Genomic DNA, 19,955 nt, shown 5'->3' on the forward strand with positions numbered 1-19,955 from the left:
TAGCAACTAGGCACGGTTTTTGAGTTTCCTACACCTCCCTTCATGGGAGGAGCAAAATCTGAATTCTATTGATCTTATGCCAGTATTCTAATGGTTCCACCTCTGGGGACTCACAGATGATCCATTCTGACAGTTATTTGACCTTATCTACAGCAAGAAGTCTTGTACTGCAGAGTTTTCCCTACAGGTTTGGAAAGAATGACAATATACAGTGGAAATGACATTTGCAGGTTTTTCTCATGGTTGTGTGTGTGTGTGTGTGTGTGTGTGTGTGTATGTGTGTGAAGGTTTGAAGTATGAAGGTTTTGACAAGCAGAAAGGAAAGGTTAGCAATTTTCAATATACAAAATAATCAGCAATTCACTCCTAACATCTCCTGTGAGTGATGGAATGTTAGTCCTTTCACAACAGCAGAGCTGAAAAACGCAGTCCTGCGGTGGGGGTGCAGGGAAATCTCTAGGGGACTCCTTCTTTTCCCCCTGTAGAGCACTTTAGCTTTGCACAACATGTATTTTATAATTCTTAATTTATATTCAGCCACAGTGCTCTCTCTGGCTTTCAGACCTTACCCAAGCTTCTCCATCTGATACTTCAAAGGTTTTTTTGTTGTTGTTTTCTAGATTAAAATACGTGGTTTTCATTACATTCAAAAGAAACAGGATGTCTTGAATAAAAGATCGGGCCAACCTCTAAAAATGCAAATTGTCATTCCTGAATACTAGCGATACCAAATATATGAGGGTCAATGGCCGAGCTAGATATAAATATGCACCACCTTGTTGAATTTCTACAGCCACCAAATCCAGACTGAGGCTCCAACTGGGCACAGCAGGCATAGTTGAAGAAATAAAGTAATACGTTTGTACTAAAACTGGAGTGAGTTTCAAATAGGTGAAACTTAGTACCACTTATACTCTCTTGTCTTTAAACACGAAAGCTTAAATCTTACACCAAGGACAATTTCTTAGAAATGTGAGTATGCTAAAATACTGTTTTTTTAAAAGTATTTGATACATTTTGCTGCAATTTTGTTATAGTTCTTTCTTTCCTAGAAGACTGTCAGCTTATATTTTTATTCCTATTTACTTTCTGAAAAATAGTTTCAAAAACAGGGTACAGAGAAGACAGGCAGAGAAAGAATGATTCGCTGTCATCTGATTCACTTTTGCAGTGCCCCCAGCAGCAGAGGTAAAGCCACTTCCAAAGTCAGGAAGCTGGAAGCACAAACTAGGTCTACCATGTTGGTAGCAGGAACCCAAATATTTGAGCCATGTCCATGGTCTCCAAGGTTCAAAACTGGCCAGGAGCTGTTTAGGAGTCAGAGTGGGGAAGCCAATCCACACACTCGGAAATGGATTATAGGCATCTTGACTGCTAGAGAAAATATTGCTCCCGTCTGTTTCTTGGCCACAGAAGCTGGTTAGCACAATCATCTGGATGTAGTTGGTGCTTTACACTCATACATCAAATAGAATTGAATGGGTATTGCTGTTAAAGTAAGCTTTGCCTGTGACTGTTTACTTAGAAAAAAAAATGAACCACCCGTTTCACATTTACCACCTCTATTAATGTGTCCCAGGCTATAAAGATCTGCCCATTACATTTCCCAAGATGCAATAAATCAGTTTCAAAAACATTGTAAAAAAAAAACACTAGAAAAGGAGCTTCTGAGTTAAAGGTCATTGCTTTCATGTTAACATTATTATTTTCCCAAGACTTTATAGTCACAATAGACTTTATACAAGCTTGTCACAATTGACGCTGAAAAATGTTATGGTTGCCATTCACCACTTATTAAAGCAAGAACCTAACCAAACTACCATTTATATTAGTGCTAGAAAACAATTTCTGAATCACTCATGCCTTCCAAGGTTTTCATTTTTTCATTTTCTTACCTTTTGAAAAGGTTCATTTACTATTTTTCTTAGTATTTTTTCTAGAAGCCATCACTTGTTGCCTTATACTGTGAGATCACTCAAAACAAACACTTAAATCTGTAGCATTCAGCAGTAGTTTGAATAAAAAAGATTAGCATTTCAAAAGAATTATATGTATTTCCAGAAAGCACTTTTATTTGGTTACTGCTATATTCCCATGCTGTCTTTAACATACTGCAAAGTCACCTATAAGCAACATTTGCTACATTTCTGCTGTAATTTTACAGAAAATATGAGGCTATTTAGACTATCTCAGAAGAAATTTTGAATGATATAACATATTAAGTTCTGAAAGCAATTCTAAGAGTTGATCCAAATTAATATAATCAGTACAAATTTCAGGCATATAATAGAGTTTACTAGTAAAATGGTCACATACAAATAAAATGCAAAGTGTGTCATTATAAGGCTATCCAGACTAAACTAAGTTCATACACCCAAAAATGAAAAATCTAAATGTGAACGATTCCAAACACACACAAATCTTCCCATATTTGTCTACAAGGCAAAGTATAGGAATTGTCAATTCTAATTGTCTAAAGCACTCATTGTTGAGAGCCACCAGGAATCGTTTGAAATACGTGCTGTACTGGTGGATGCTACAGACAAGTGCACACAGCATAGTGAACGGGAATGGGGTCCTGGGATTGTATCATTTTTCAGTGTCAGAGAGCTTTGTCCCTGCAGTTCTGCGTGTTGGACACTGTCTACTTACAGGAGGGTCTGCATCCTCAGCATACACTGTTGTGATGGGGGTTCCCTTGACCGCGTCCGGAGCCACCATGCCTTTATAGACCCGCTTACTGAACACAGGAGGGTAATCATTCATGTCCTGCAAGACACAATTAGCAGTGTGAGTGCTTCCACTGAAGAGAGTGAGGGATACAATAACGAGGTGACCTACTTGTCTTCACACCAATCGATCCATTGGCAACTGTCAGCCCTCCACCCTCCCAGCCCCATTATTTTCACTGCAGATGGACACCCTGGAGGAAAGTGCCAGAGTTTCTGGGCAACATTAATGTGTGTGGCATCACCCAAGGCCAGAGTACGAGAACAAGCAGTCTGTGAACCCAGAAATGCACAGCCCAGGGATTGAAGTGAGACTCAAAATTTTCTCTAAGACATTTCTAAACACAAGATGGAAAATTTTAACCTTTTAAAGCAAGGAAAAATATTTTTATTTGAAAGGCTGTTTTACAAGCAGAAAAGGAGAGTTAGTCTGCCATCTGTGGGTCCACTCCCCAAAATGCCACAAAGTCAGAGCTGAGCTGAATGTGGGAGCCAGGAGCCTCTTCTGGGTCTCACACGCAGGTAGAGGGGCAAGCGACTTGAATCAGCCTCCCTGCCTTCCGAGGCTATAAGCAGAGAGCTGGATTGCAACCAAGGCGCAAATCGGTGTGAATATGGGATGCCAGGACTAGTGGGTAGGTAGACAATTAATTTGCAACGCCACCACACCAGCCTTCGGAAAAAAATTTTCATTAAAGATGCTATTCTATGAGACAGCACCAAAAGTGGTTCTTATTTGGTTGATTTTTCATTATTTTTCAACAAAGGTCTTGGTAAGTTTTAATAGTAGTTACAAATTAGCATAATGCTATGATTAGATTGGTTAAAATGCAAACTGTGAAATATCTTCTGATTCTATATTACATATTTATGCATGCAAAACAATAAAATAGTTCCCTGCAGAATACTGTAATAACTGCATTTAAGAGTAGATGCAGGGCCCGGAGCTGTGGCATAGTGGCTAAAGTCCTCTCCTTGAACATGCTGGGATCCCATATGGGTGACAGTTCTAATCTCGGTAGCCTCACTTCATATACAGCTCCCTGCTTGTGGCCTGGGAAAGCAGTGGAGGATGGCCCAAAGCCTTGGGACCCTGCACCTGCGTGAAAGACCCAGAAGAACTCTGGCACCCAGCTTCGGATTGGCACAGCACCGGCCATTGTGGTCACTTGGGGAGTGAATCATTGGACGGAAGATCTTTCTGTCTCTCCTCCTCTCTGTATATCTGACTTTGCAATAAAAATAAATAAAATCTTAAAAAAAAAGCATAGATACACTTATGGATATGAAACAATGTTCATTTACTTAAAAATTTCTCACGATGATTAACGGAATTTTATTTTCACTGCTTAGTAGTATATATAAATTGTGAGTCATTAAATAAATATTTGTCAAAACTACCTTACATTTTTATGCTCCGGTGCTAGGTATTAGCAATGCCATACTGACTCAAGAAAAAGATGTAAACCAATGCCCGTTTCAATTCCCCATCCAAATAATGAAAAAAGAAAAAGATGCCTTTATAGTCATGCCACTTAGCGGTTATTATTGGATTGATAATTACACTGATCCATAGACAGGGCAACAACTTCACCTCAATCAATCCGCTTTTAACAGAGCCAAATAATAAATCAAGTCATGACAGCAACATCATTTAAAAAAAACATTTTATCATTTATGGAAAATTACATACCATTTCTTTTCTCCAAAGAAATTGTGTGGTATCATAGCTTATTTTAAAAAAATGATTATTGAACCCTGCAGTGTTTGGAGTTTTTTTTTGGATCAAACATATTTGGACATAAAGTCTTTATTACTTATCTAATCTTCCTTTCAAATAACATGTTTTCTCATTTGCTATTGAAAATAAAGTAGTCCATGTAATCTTCATTCAGATAAATTAATGGTCTTGCACCATGCAAATTGGAAATATACATATTAACTGACTGCTATATTCTCTTTTTGCAAGGAGGTCAGAATCATTATTTACTACAGTGTTTCATTTTATGTTCAGAATGAGTTGACACCTGAATTGTAAGTATGAATAAACTCGCAGCCTTTAAGAAGAAATAGGAAGGTTCATACTACAAAAACTGCAAAATAAGATACAAGTTCCTCAGTTTTGACATATTAGTCCCAATGCTAGGAAGAAGACCTTTATGCATTAAGAACTTCAGGGGCCAGTGCCTTGGTGTAGTAGGTTAAGCTTTTGCCTGAGGTGTCAGCATCCCATAAGGGCACTGGTTCAAGTCCTGGTTGTTCCACTTTCAATAACAATCCCTGTTTATGTGTCGAGAGGGCAATGCAGGATGGGCCTAGGCCTGGAGGAAACTCAAGGCTCCTGGTTCCAATCATTGTGGCCATTTGAGGAGTGAAGTATTGGACAGAATAACTGCCATTATCCTTACAGAAACAAACATTCATGAATTTTAAAAAAGTAAGAACTTTAAAAATCTGAGCTAGCAGGTGTGGCACAATGGCTCAACTAACTAATCTTTTGCCTGCAAACACCAGTATCCTATACAGGCACTGGTTTGTGCCCACCTGCTCCACTTCTCATCCTGTTCTCTGCTTGTGCCTGGGAAAGCAGAAGAGGATGGCCTAAAAGCTTGGGATCCTGCACCCACGTGGGAGGCCTGAAAGAGGTTCCTGGCTTCTGTTTTCAGAGCTGCTCAGCTCCAGTCATTGTGGTCATGTTTGGGAAAGCAACCAGCGGATGCTTTCTGTTTCCCCTTCTCTCGGTACATCTGTTTTACCACTAAAAATACCTAAATGGCAAGAAAGGAAAAAGAGCCTGAGCAAGCCAATAAACACATGAACTATCAGATGTTTAGAAAGACGGGCAGGTTGGGTGTTGATCTTGAGATTTCATTCAGGAGGAATTTTTTTTTTCCTTTTAGCTGCAATGTTGTATTTATTTAAAAATATCAAATAACACTAAAGGGCAGCATGTTTTATACGACCAGGACTAAATAGGCTTTAAAAGCCTGAAAAACATACCTAAACATATTTAAACTGAAGCAGTCATCTAAAAGGTAAACCAGGGGAGAGAGCATCAGGAGAGACGCCTGGGAGGGACCAGCGGGAGGAGAGTGTGAAACACTTCTACTCTCAGCGTGTCGTTCCTACTGCGTGAGGCTCCTGCATAAAGGGGGTGGGCATTTCTGAAACCCTGAATTATAACTTCTGATGGAAGTCACAGATGGAAAAGAAGCCCACTGTCTTGCTCTTCCGTACACCAGATCTCACATTTCAGTGTTCAATTGGTTCACAGAACTTTTCCTCACTGCATTCCTCTCCAAGAGATATTTAAAACCTTAGCATTGTTTCCTAAAATTTTATTCTCTGAAACAAAAAGTACCTTCCACCTGAATCAATATAATTGTATATTGTACTTAGTTTAATGGCCTCTATTTTTGTCTGGGGGTGTGTGCGGAGTGTCCATATCCTCATCTTTTAAGTCAACACACACTGGTTGTTTTTATGATCTGGTCTGAAAACTCGATTAGATACAAATATAAGACTGTAACTAAACAGAGGCCATTAACAGAATTAGTGCCATTCCCTTTTTATTTTGTTTGCCACTGATGATGTGAGGAATAAATCAATACAGTCATTGTGGCATTATTTCTTTTTATGACACAAGGTACATATTTTGGGGTTACAACATTGAACTGTGGCTAAAATCCAGAATGCATTATTTAGCAAAGAAAATTTATTGAAATGCAATGCCAACAAGCATAGTCAATAGTTCATTATATATGTGCTTCAGGGGCATGTGAATGAAAATGCATATAAATGTGAATCTAGGGCCCAGTGCAGTAGCCTAGTGGCAAAGTCCTAGCCTTGCACGTGCCAGGAACCCATAGGGGAACCAGTTCTGGTCCCTATGACTTTGCTTCCCTTACAGCTCCCTGCTTGTGGTCTGGGAAAGCAGTTGAGGATGGCCCAAAGCCTTGGAACCCTGTGCCTGTGTGGGAGACCCGGAGGAGGCTCTGGGCTCCTGGCTTCTGATTGGTGCAGCTCCAGTTGTTGCTGCTGCTTGGGGAGTGATAAACAGATGAAAGACCTTCCTCTCTGTCTTTCCTCTCTGTATATCTGACTTACCAATAAAAATATTTTAAAAATCTGAATCTATACAAATTTTCTATTTCATGGTGGATTAAGGAAAAGCTCTCAAAAATCATGCTCCTTCTATTGCAGCTTGTTCCACTAGAGGGCAGTATTGGCAAAAACAAACTCTTCCATTCCCTTGTTAACACTTTTATCATTGAAACATGTAAGAGTTTGCACCCTGTTGCTATGTTTTTGGTAGGTCTGAATGAAAAAAAATGTTTCTTATGTTCAACAACTATTTTGAAACCAGAAATAACAACATGGTTTTCCTAAAAAAAAAAAAAAGTAACTGCTTTGCTAGAAAAGCTTACAATTCGCTTTCACGTATCAAGCAAATAAAACTGTACCCGGAAGAAGTTACCTAGCAGTGAAAGAGCATGAGTTTATTTATTTATTTTCCAAATTAAAGTTATAAAAGCATCACAGATACTACTCCTCAGGCAGATTTAAGGGGCTGTCTTAGTAAGCAAGACAGGAAGGCAGAAACATGCACATAAGTTTGTCAATGAAAAACAAGTTGAAGTTTTGAAACAAACAAGATTATAAAAACTTCTGTGCCTAAGAGGTGTTTATCAACAAGTGATAGCTTGATTATCTTTCAAAAATGACAAAAATGCAGCAAACGCCAGCCCTCACGGTGAATGCACACTCTATGAGGGGCACGGACATGACGCCCACGTAGGCTGCCCTCTATGCCAGAGCCCTTCAGAGCCTGCTGAGCTGACACCTGCTCTTCCTGGGCAGATGAGACCCACGCAGTTCAGCTCTGCTTCCTGACAGGTTTCTGCTCTACTCTCTGTTTATAGTTCTGGTTGTCTCCCCTATCTCAGCCTTCAGCTGTTCATTCCGGTTGTTCCTGTTTTTTATTTCTACCCACTTGGGTTTTGCTACATTGCCAGTGAACCAAATCTTTTTCTTTTCCCCTGTTTTGCATAGATCTCTCTTACATAAAGTTGTCAATTTTCTGTGTATTTATCTTATTTATTACAATATATTTATCTTATATGTTAAAAAACAATCTGCACTTAAAGTTTCTTTCATAGATGCCAAAACTTGTTTTTTTTTCTTTTATTTCTAAGTTCTTGAGAATATGGACAATTAAATTTTGTTTTATTGAGATTCACAATTCATACTAGCATACTAATGACCCACATAAAAATGTTCAGTATACAATAAGGAAAGCTTAGAACCAGACAGGAAATGGTCAGCATGGACTCACACATACCTTACTAGGTAGGACACAAAGATTGATTACTCCTCACTAGGGTATTGAAGATTTCTCTGCACACCCCTCCTAAAACTGTTCTGCACCTCAACTATTAACAAAGGCCTTGTTAGATTTATAATTCAGTTTAGACTATACTAAAATCTACCAAGTTCAGCAATATTACGCGTCAACACAATAAACTGCTAAATACTAAAATGAAAATAGACATGAGATAGCTCAATAGTACCCTATAGCCATTTTAAGGTGGATAGCAGCCAGTTCTGTGTATAAACTAAAATTGAAATGTCAATGAAGTAGTTACAGGACGTGCATTTTTAAAAACATATTTGTTACTCAATACTATGTCAATTAATTCCATAATGTTGTAAATTTTCGTTGATGTTATGTTGTGGCTTTAAATTGATCGGGATGATATTCTGCCAGAGATGGTCTCCCAAAGAAACTGTTCAATTTATCTGGCCAATAAGATGCTGGACTCTATGCATGGTATACTCTTGCAATGAAAGAATCTTGACTGAATTTGAACTGTAATACAGCAACAAGGTGGAGGAATCCACCATGGGGGGAGGGCACGGAGAAAGGTGGGGGGAATCCCAGAGCCTATGAAACTGTGTCACATAATGCAATGTAATTAATAAAACATATAAAAATGTTCAGTATAGAATCTTTGTGTAACCCAATGTTTCTTAATTGATTTGTCTATGAATTGCCTTATTATTATTTGAAATATTGCATCATTTCAGGTTTTAAAGGTTCCAGAGAACTATTAAGGGAACCAATACACCAAGAACACTCCCCAGGTTTCAGCACTTTTTTTTTCCTTTTTTTTTAATAAAAGATTTATTTATTTTTATTGCAAAGTCAGATATACAGGAGGAGAGGCAGAGAAGAAGATCTTCCATCTGATGATTCACTCCCCAAGTGACCACAACAGCTGGTGCTAAGTTGACCTGAGGCCAGGAGCCAGGAGCTTTTTCTAGGTCTCCCATGCAGGTGCAGGGTCCCAAGGCTTTGGACTATCCCTGACTGCTTTCCCAGGCCACAAGCAGGGAGCTGGATGGGAAGTGGAGCTGCCGGGATTAGAACTGTCACCCATATAGGATCCTGGTGTGTTCAAGGCGAGGACTTTAGCTGCTAGGCTACTGTGCTGGGCGAAGCAGGCACTTTTTCAAGACAGTAGATCCTATCAGAAAATAGTTTCTGTGCTTGGTAATAAATAGTATCAATAGATCTCACTACACCCACATCTCCTGCAGAAAGTCAATTCAACTACGGAGACTTGAGTCAGTAGAAAGTCTGATCTCATTTGCCTCACTAGTCAAGGCCAAAGTGTTCATTACTGAAAATTATTACAATCACTGAAAATCAAAAAGATTTAATTGTACAATCTACTAGGATATTTTTTACTGGATTCCAGAAATGAATATGTAAAATTTGAGGAGTTATAAAAGCATAAAGCAGGACCTGACATGATGGCTCAATTGGCTAATTCTCTCCTTGCAAGCAACAGAATCCCATATGGGCATTGGGTTTGTGTCCGGCTGTTTCACTTCCCATCCAGCTTCGTGCCTGCGGCCTGGGAAAGCAGAGGAGAATGGCACAAAGTTTTGGGGCCCTATACCTATGTGGAAGACCCCAAAGAAGCTCCTGGCCCCTGGCTTTGGATCGTCTCAGCTCTGTCCATTGCAGCCATTTGGGGAATGAATCAGCAGATGGAAAATTTTCTCTCGGTTTCTCCTTCTCTCTGTATACTTGTCTTTCCAATAAAACTAAATAAATCTTTTCAAAACAATACATAAAGCAGAGTGACAAACTCACTATTCCATTTGCTGAATCATCCAAATGCCTTGCACAGAAACCATCTTTCATTCAAATTCCTCCCTGTGGATGGGGAAAGGACCTAACGTATTGGTTTAAAAAATGTGCAGAGTGCCTCATTGTTTAGTGTTAAGCTACTCCATGGTTTCTCAAGCTATGTCTCCTCTGACCTAATCAAAACCAGGACATCACCGATGTTGTCACAGACTAGCATCCATGGCACTGCATTTTACATGTAGTGCTTCTACAAGTGCCGCCTTGATATTGAGTACGGAATTTACATCCAGAAAAGCAATCTCCACTCTTAATCCTACAGGGTATGGATACGGCTTTGCCTTCAGAAGTAGCAAACTGTTCTGAAGATAAAAGTGCTAGGTGCAGAGCCAGTGTTTTGGTATAGCACGCCAAGCCAACACCTGTGACATCAGCATCCATATGGGTGCTTATTCATTTCCTGGATGCATCACTTCCAAATCATCTGTCTGCAAATGGGTTGGGGAAAACATCAGGGGGTGGCCCAAAGGTTTGTGTCTTGCCACCCAGTTGGGAGACCTAGAAGGTCTTGGTTTCCGCCACTGGCCTGGCTCATTCCTGGCCATTGTGACCATTTAGGGAGTAAATCAGCGAATGGAAGCACTGTCTTTCTCTCTTTCAAATACATGAAACCTGTGAAAACAATACAGAGCAACCAGAAGTACTAGCTGCATCTTTCAATACCTACTGTTTTTCTCACACAAATCCTAGTATATGCTAATCAGCAAAGTAACTTAGACACTTATAGACAAAACACTTTTAATTGTGTCAAGAATTATATACATTTACACATCTAGCATTACTGATTTTTATTCAATTTTCAGTTTGTAGAATAGACCTATTCTATGTATTTTGTATTGTATGCTATAATACATATTGTGACCTAGTTTGTAAAGCCAGATTTCACACCGACTTGGTTTGTTTTTATTTTCCAGATATTTCAGATATGTATCCATATTATACAATATCTTCACAGATTCAGTTATCTAGTAGGCCAGTAAAATTATTCAAGAAAACAGCCTTTGTTTTCTTATTGTTCTGTGAAATCCTTGTAACCAAAAATACAAGTATTTGACTGCACATCACTACTTTCTTTTGCAGGTGTCACTGATATGTACATATTGTTTATTTTGCAGACCTATTTTTCTTTTGAAATATAACTCCTATTTTCCCATTCTTCCTCAAATTTAAAATGATTTTGACCAGCACGACATAAGCACTATATTCTCCATTTTATTTTTTCCTACAATAGCAACCGTGTTTCTGCTTCTTTTCACAGAGAAATCTTCAAGATGATTTCCCCGTGGTGATTATTTTGGATACGAATATGTCTGAGTAAATACCATGCAATTACAATATCAACAGAACAGCTTGTCAGTATTACAAGTAAATAGACCAGCAGCTCAAAATCAGCAAACTTGAGAAAGATCTACATTTGCAGCAAAATAAAAATTTTCTTCATTATTCTATAAAAACAAGCAAAGATAATTTTACAAATCTCAATGGCATATAGTCAGCTTTTACATTTTGTTTTTTGACAATCTCAACCAAAAATTTTAAAATGAATTATCAGTCTGCATTTGGGGAAATTTCATGTTAATCCTTTTATGCTCATAACAACTTGAAAAAAATGAAAATTAATATCCATTATTTTTAGATTATTTTGTTTTGCCTGTACCACCAAAATAAACAAGTAGGCATAGGTCAGGGATCTTTGGTCAAGGGAATGGTTGAAAACTTTCAGTAAGAAAAAGAAGTGAAGACAATAAAAATAGGACCCAGATTTTACTATATTCAAGGAATAAATCACAACAATTATGAAGTAAATCCTTCTCAGGTGCTGGTTGTAAGCCTGAAATGATTCTTCCTATATTAGCTACAGGGTAGTTAGATGACATGCAAAACTTATATGGAAGCATAGGTCCCAGGAATATCTAATGTATATTGTATTCTTCAGATGAGAGTTTTGAATCCAATTTGATTTCTTCCATCAAATTGGGCAAATATGAACCCAAACTTAATCCAGAGGCAGCCAAAGTAATGTCCCTGAATGCTGACACATACCTATTATCAAGCACTTTCTCCAGAAATAAAAGGGCCACTATGTCACTTCAGTGTCAATTTTTCAATGGGTGAGAGGGGATGGAGGCAGGTGACTAATATCAATTATTTTCTTCCCTCCTCTGTCCAAATCCGTCAGGTTATTAGTTGTTTAGTTTGTCATGCTGGACATGTTCAATTTCACCAAATCATATGAATGATCACAGAAAATTTCCTAAAAAATCTCTCCTAATCTAGAAGTCATTTTGCTAAAATTAGTCCATTTGGATTATTTTTTTATCCCAATGGCAGAAATTATTTGTTTACATAGTATGACATCTTCACAGCCACTGATATCCCATTTCCTGGACTTTTCTACAGAAATGTTTAAACTTCCAGTTAACATAGCGTATTATATTGTAGTAACAATGGTGTGGAAAAAAAATAATGTTTCAAAATAGAAAATAAACTCTTTTTTTCTCCTTTGTCTAGGCTGTCTGTGGCTTTCGTGATGCCCTTTGACCTCTCTTCATATTAGAAGAACACAAAAATCACTACTTCAGGGAGGCTGGGTGAAGAGGAGAAACAGAACCCTCATGGAAAGATTTTGAGAGTTTGAGTACTTATTGCCAATTAAAAGGTAGCACTGAGTACAATTTTGAATGCCTGAGATGGATATATTTCCTACCCCTTTACACAGTTTAATGTCTTCATGTAGCAGACCCAAACTGGACAAACACAAGTCTGTCACCACAAGCACCAGTGAGAAAGTAGCAACTAAGATTCTGATACAATTTCGCAGAGGTCTGGCATATGCGACCATGGAGGAGGTCCATTTCCAGGGTAGTGTAGAGGCTGCAACCTATGTGATGGTAGAACTGGCACGGATATGTCTGCTGACATATGATCTCAGGGTGAATGTAAAAAACAAAAACAAAAACAAACCAGCAACAGAGCAATTACTGTGTTCCATCCTGTTGGAAGCATTATCTTTACAAAATTCGTATGTGGAGAACTTTAGCCTAGGGTGGAAAATGCTGCTATGCAAATGTTATTGGTGCAGTTTTAATTACATCCTACATAATTTTCTCTATAGTATTCCATATGTTCAATATTTTATCATCCAAGAAAAATGAATATCTGTTTTTGGTTTTGTTAATCAAAGAACCAGACAATATGATGAACTTTTCTTTGATGGTTTCTACATGTAGTGTTCTATAAAAGTGGAAATCTTAGGGAAGTCACACTTGACCTTGTTCCTATTATAATGCTGGGCTTCTATAATTTTACAGTGTAATCACCTTTGAAACTGGTGTCATCCACAGAAACTTTCTCCTAGTCCTGCCAGAAACGCATCTGGGCATTTCTAGAGTCATTGGTAGCCAGTAAGAGACAAATGACATCACATCCTTAGTTGCCTACTGAGAGTAACAGTACTAAGCAATTCACCCTTAATGCATCTTAGACTGCAGGCCTATGTATGTCCAGTATTAAGGCAAACCCTTAGACACCCAAAAGCTAAAGATGCAATGGGAGATCAACATAGCCATAGGCAGAAAAAACCTGTGTTTATTGTCTCTTTCAAGTTTAACTTTTACATCTAAACTATAATTATTTCTCATGTCATCACAAACACTTCACATCGAAAACGTCAGTGTCTGGCTCTGGTAGCACCATGCTAAGGTGACTTGCTGCCACAATACACTATACATAGTATATGACAAACAAAGACACATATAGAAGGAGCAAAGTATGCGATCAGCAGTCATCTGCCATTCCTTACCTTTACTATCACTGTGACGGTTGCAATGCCCGGTGGCATTGTCCCATAAATATCAAAAGCCTCCACAAGAAAAGTAATAGTTGCTTCTTCATCTGGAAATGCTTCATAATCCAAACTCCGTAGAAGGGACAGCTCTCCTGTGAATGGATGCAGTGCAAAAAAGTGCTTCACTTCCGGGCTTCTTATCCGATAAGACACATTTGCTCCAAGGTCAGCATCTTTGGCCTGTAGCAAGTTAAGCAGAATACTTCCATTACAGCCTTATCAAAACAGAGAAATGTGGGACTGATGGAAATCATACGCCTAGGAGACCATGAATTTAAGGATCACCAAAGGACACTAAATAAAAATATTTTAAGAAATGTATAAGAGAAGATAAGGGAGACACGAAAAGGGAATGAGAGAGGGAAAGAGAAATTAGTCCACATGATTTGTCAATCATTACACTATCTTGCCTTAAATACCTGTCATTAAATCTATCACACCATGGTCAAGAAAAAATCATATCATAAATGTGTATTTGTTCTTTCCATTAGTTTAGTAGTCATTAAAATACTTTATATAAAGTATTATCGGATTATTTCCATAGCCATTAGACCAACACTATCAGATTAATAATAAATGAATAACAAATTCTTCTCATAATTCTGCATTTTGTTCAAATCTTTTTACATATTTACAGAGAGCAATGAAGTGAACCAAGATACCATTCGTGTTCCCCAATTGATGTTTTGAGACAATAAGACTGAAATACCAAAATGTGAGGAAGAAAAAAAATGTCAATTTTTCATTTGTAAGGGTTCTGAATTGAGAACGACATCCTCTAGTTGGAAGGCTAAGTTTTTTATGGAAGATGATGAATCTATTGTCCAGTAAGGGTAACTCAGAGAGAGTGGAATCACCAAGATGGAAATGGGGAAGTGTGCATTTGTTAATGAAAACACTCTTACTGTAAACTTCAGTCTTGGCTGCCTTTGGTGAATTCATGACATGATGGAAAGATGTGGCTAAACCTTATGTCTGTTTTCTGCCCTACAATTCTTGTTTCCCAATTACATTTTCAATTACCCTTAATCCCCTGACCACAGTGAGAAGAACCATGACATTTCCTTGCCCTTTACGCCCTCAATTGCTTCTTTCCAAATATTTTAAACTGATTTGTTCACTGTTTTGCTTCAATACCTTCTATTTAGCCCTTCACTTTACAGTTTAGAAACATCTTTCTCAAGTGAATGCTGTGTTTGCTCTCAGGATTAGATGAGAAGCTCTGTCTGTGATTTTGCACCTGCCTTCTACCTTTGTTTTAGGGCCTTTCCTTTGCTTTAACCAGCAAGGTATTTGTCTAGTAACCAACCTAGACTAAAAACTCACAGCAAGGAATCTGTCACGCTTAACGTTGAATGTATGAAGTTGAGCTGTGGACTTGGTATACACTTACACACAGGATGTATATGCTCATTGAATGAAGGCAGAGATGGAGCAATGAAGCAAGAGGCAATGGTCTTGTTACTGTTCCTCATCTATACTTACATCGGTTAACTGTCTAAGTAATGCTAACACATTCAGAGTTGTATTTTGGGGAGGGATTAAGAACATATGTTTGTGTTTCTAAAGACATTGAGTGACCAGTTTGTGTAAGAATGAAATGGATTGAATGTTCCAAAGCTTAGATTTGTGGATCAACCTGATAATACACTGAATCAACATGTGAAATTTTCTGATATGATACTTTTTTATAGAGATAATTGTAAAAAAAAAATCTTTAAAAAATTTTTAAAAGAAATTGCTTATTTTTATTGGAAAGTCAGATATACGGAGAGAAGCAGAAACAGAGAGAAAGATCTTCCATCCCCTGGTTCATTCCCAAAGTGGCTTCAAGGGCTGGAGCTGAGCCTCTCCAAAGCCCGTTGTCAGTAGCTTCTTCTGAGTTACCCACATGGGCACAGGGTCCCAAGGCTTTGGGCCGTCCTCAACTGCTTCCCCAGGCCATAAGCAGGGAGCTGGATGGAAACAGGAGCAGCCTGGATATGAACTGTCACACATATGGGATCCCAGTGCATTCAAGGCGAGGATATCTGCCACTAGGCTACTGTTCTGGGCCCTGATAACATTATTCTTTTCACTGAAAATTGAAAAGGAGTTCTGAATATTTGAGTGACATTAAAACTATTTTTTTGATTCCTGAAATTCCCTTATGATGTGTTAAGGTGGAGACATGAAAGCATGAGTAAAAGAATATCTGTGAAGTATAAGGAAACACAATATACATGCAATCATGTATATGAGTTATATTTGCAGATACCCCACATGCATACACACATATATACATACATATAGAAACACAAATATTTGTGTGAGCTCAAAGATAAAGGGAAATAGTACATACATAAAATCTAATGTTTGAAGACTTTGGAAGCACAAGCTGGGAGACAATGGTTTTGCATCATGAACCATTAAGATAAATAAAATTGTTTTTCTGAATTTAAACCTTTTAAAAATATTTTTATCTTTTACATTTTTAAATTTTATTATTTTAGGATACAGTTCCATTGGCTCTTATGAAAGTATGCTATTTTCTTCCTTTAATTTTTTGAGACCCCCTATGATGTAGTTTTCACCTAAGATACAATATTTGAAATATAGTAAAACATACTGCTTATCTGCAATTGAAATTTACCTAATTTCCTTGAAGTTTTATTTGATAAATTTGGCAAAACTGCTGTATTAAAAATGTTCAAATTTAGGGGCCAGCTTGATGACTAACTAGAAATAAGAGCTGGCATCCCGTATGGGTGCTGGTTTGTGTTATGGCTGCTCCAGTTCCCATCCAGCTCCCTACTTGTGGCCTGGGAAAGTAGTAGAAGATGGTCCAAAGTCTGGGGACTCTGCATCCATATTGGAGACTCAGGAGAGGCTCCTAGCTTCTGTCTTCACATCGGCTCAGATCTGGCCATTATAGCCACTTAGGGAGTGAACTATCAGACAGGGAGTCTTTCCTTTTGTCTTTTTCTCTGTAAATCTGCCTTTCCAGTAAAATTAAAAATAAATGTTAAAAACAAAGCAAAACAAAACAAAAAAACATCTTAAAGATTAAATGTTTATTTCCCCTACCTCAATTTTAAGGAAGATGGTCCCAGCTGGCAGGTTCTCTTCCACAACAACAGTATATGTAGAATTGGTAAATACAGGACTGTTATCATCGATATCCAAGACCTTGATGGCCAAGGTCAGAGTTGAATGACGTGGGTGTTCTGCTCCATCAGATGCCACAACAACAAGTTCGTAGTAATCCCTGACTTCTCTGTTTAGTTTTACAGCCGTGTAAATACTTCCATTTGATGTGATGCGAAAAAGATTATTGAAATTGCCCAAACTGTAGTGTACTTGTCCATTTACTCCAGCATCAGGGTCTGTGGCCTGGAAAAAATAAAAGTCAAATAAAATAAGTACAACAAAATGAAAGGAATTCAAATGTATTTAATCAGTTGATATCTGTTGCCTTACCAGGAAAGGCTCAATGACAAATTGTAACGCTTTTATAACAAAATATTTTCCCTGAAGGAGAAAACTGAATATTGAATGGTTAATGGAATGCAAAGTATGAAGCAGGAAAAACATTATAATTAAAAGCATTCATTCAAAATGAACAAAATTTGCAAATTAATAATACCATTACCAATAAAAATACAATGACAAAGAATGCTCATGAAATACTGAATTCTCCATTAATCATTTCTTTAAAAGATTTTGAATTGGAAGTAAGCAGACATATCTGGCAAATTTAATGTAATCTACAGAGTTTCCAGCTAAGATCCTATATAAGCCTTTGTCCAACCATTTTATGTTTGTTTCCATTTTTAAACATGTTTAACTGGCCTATTACCTCATTGCACCATCATGATGCTATCATGAGTAAATGCATTGGATGCACTTTGCAAATGAGAAAACCATGGCTTTTTTATGGCATGCGCTTGTGCTACTTAGGGTTGCACAGAAATAAATGACTCAGTGCTAAAGTTTCTTTTCAAATATGTTGCATATAAAAGTAAGTGATACATAGTTGTGGAATTAGTGAATTTTGGGTTAAATTATAAAGAACTGATGTTTCTAGCTCAGTCTTTTCCAAAACCCCAATAGAAGCAGATAAACGGTAAAGAACCTGAACATCCCTACCATCAGAACACAGACCTCCAGATAACAATGGAGAACTGTTCATGTTACGAGAAAGCTATCAACACTGAAAACCTTAAGCCACGTTGAATTAGTTTACAAAGGCTGAGTAAAAATCTTCTGAATCAGATGTCACAAAAATCAATCTTACCTAAAACTCAAAGCATCATATGAATGATGATATATCCCCATTGAGTTTAACATTTTATTTTTTATTTAGTTTTCTTTTGGTGTGCTACAAAGAGATGTTAATGAATATTAGGAACCATAAAATGCATACAATCATGATTTAAATTATCACCAAGGAAAGGAAGAGACACAAGCCGTTTGGCTGATTTATAAGCTAGGGACACAATAATCCTTTAATCTCCATAAAGCCTAGGATACAGTATGATACATTTTACTGGCACATATGCAATTTTACATCCAGCTCTCTAAATATCAGTGAAGTTTGCGGGGAGGAGTCACTGAATTCTTGAGCATGTTTGAAATTACTGAGGAAGTCTAAAATGTGAAAATCCTGCTTGATCTTATTCTTCTTTCGTGCTTCTTGCAGCTAGATATTTCAGAATAGATTCCTCAATTTATCAAAACAAACACCCTTGGGAGGTGGATATCTCCTGAGGTTTATTCCTATGAAAACGCAGAACAAGAATTGCTGCAATGCCTCAAGATAATAGAAGTACTGTAAAAGATAAGAAAAAATTTTGTAGATACATTTTATTCTCCTTATACTCTGTTGGTAGACTCAACCTAATTATAATTGAAAAGCTCATCAAGCTAGAAAAAACAAACAGCATTGCTTAATTTCCACACAAGGAATTGTGAACATCTTTTTGGCTAGGAATAATCAATAATCTTTAATAATAAGACATAACTGAGTGTCCTTTCATAAGGCTAATAGTCGTGAAATACTCAGTCATTTATGTTGTCTATGGAGTAATATCACAAAATCAATCATTCATAACATTTGAAATTTAAATGATCCTTGCTCAATAAATTCTTGTATATAACTCAAAATTATGAAAAAAAAGATTCAGATTGAATAATGTGACTGTATCTGTATCTGTGTAGGCATAAATGTTTATAGGAGAGTGATATTTTCTGAATATGTCCAGCAACTTACATATTTCATTAGCATCTTTAAAAATACCTGTACAGATAACCTGCAACTTAAAATTGAGATATTTCTAAATACATACCGTTTCAAACACTTTTAATTCCAAAATACCCAACACACTAAACATCAGAAATCTAGCAATTAGTTGATTTATTTACTTTTACTATAAAAATCATAGCGAAAGGAATTTCATTTGCTGCTCCACTCCCCAAAGGCTTGCAGGTCTTGGGACTGGGTCAGATCAAAATCAGGAGGCAGGGTCACAATTCGGATGACTTAAGGAAGCTGTGGACACTCAGTATTCTCATCAGTCACCAGGCGTCTCCCAAAGTTCACGTTAGTGGGAAGCAGAACTGAGATTCAAATTCAGCGTCTGTTATCCACCCTAACAAATACCCACTTCTGTTGGTTTTTCCTCCTCATCATTATGCATCTCATTGGAAGCTGAAGGTTACTGACACTACTCCATACTGCTAACCAGCATCATACCACATACACTAGCTTGGGAAAAGATCAAAATTCAAAAATACAGCAGTTTTACTGAATGTTTTTGCTTCTATACCACCACGAACTTCAAAAATGTTTAAGTCAAACCATCCGAGCTCACAGATCATTTTCTTAATTAAATTTATTCATTAATTACATTGTGTTGTAATTACATAGAATCTGGGATTCTCCCCCCCACCCTCCCCCCATGGTGGGTTCCTCCACCCCGCTGCATAACCATAGTTCAAGTTCAGTTGAAATTCCCTCCCTGCAAGTATTTGCCAACAGATCATTGATATTCACTTCCTACTGCAGTTCTAATAACTTACAACAAACTCACCATCCTACAAAACACCAATGTATTAATTTAAAGCTGTGCTGGAAAATTCAAAATGACATGGGGAGGGGAGAACAAGACTGAGAGAAGTCGGC

General features: G+C 37.6%; 1 protein-coding gene across 1 annotated transcript in view; it reads right to left on the bottom strand.

The window, feature by feature from the left end:
- Positions 1-19,955, bottom strand: part of PCDH15 (protocadherin related 15) — a 548,396-nt gene that overhangs the window by 135,222 nt on the left and 393,219 nt on the right. Inside the window, exons 18-20 of the mRNA XM_058671280.1 lie at positions 16,859-17,164; positions 13,748-13,972; positions 2,653-2,769 (exon numbers count right to left, since the gene is read on the bottom strand). Of these exons, the coding sequence (XP_058527263.1) occupies positions 2,653-2,769; positions 13,748-13,972; positions 16,859-17,164 (648 nt within the window). The remainder of the gene's footprint in view (positions 1-2,652; positions 2,770-13,747; positions 13,973-16,858; positions 17,165-19,955) is intronic.

This window comes from Ochotona princeps, chromosome 13 (genome assembly GCF_030435755.1).
Source record: "Ochotona princeps isolate mOchPri1 chromosome 13, mOchPri1.hap1, whole genome shotgun sequence".
NCBI lineage: Eukaryota > Metazoa > Chordata > Mammalia > Lagomorpha > Ochotonidae > Ochotona > Ochotona princeps.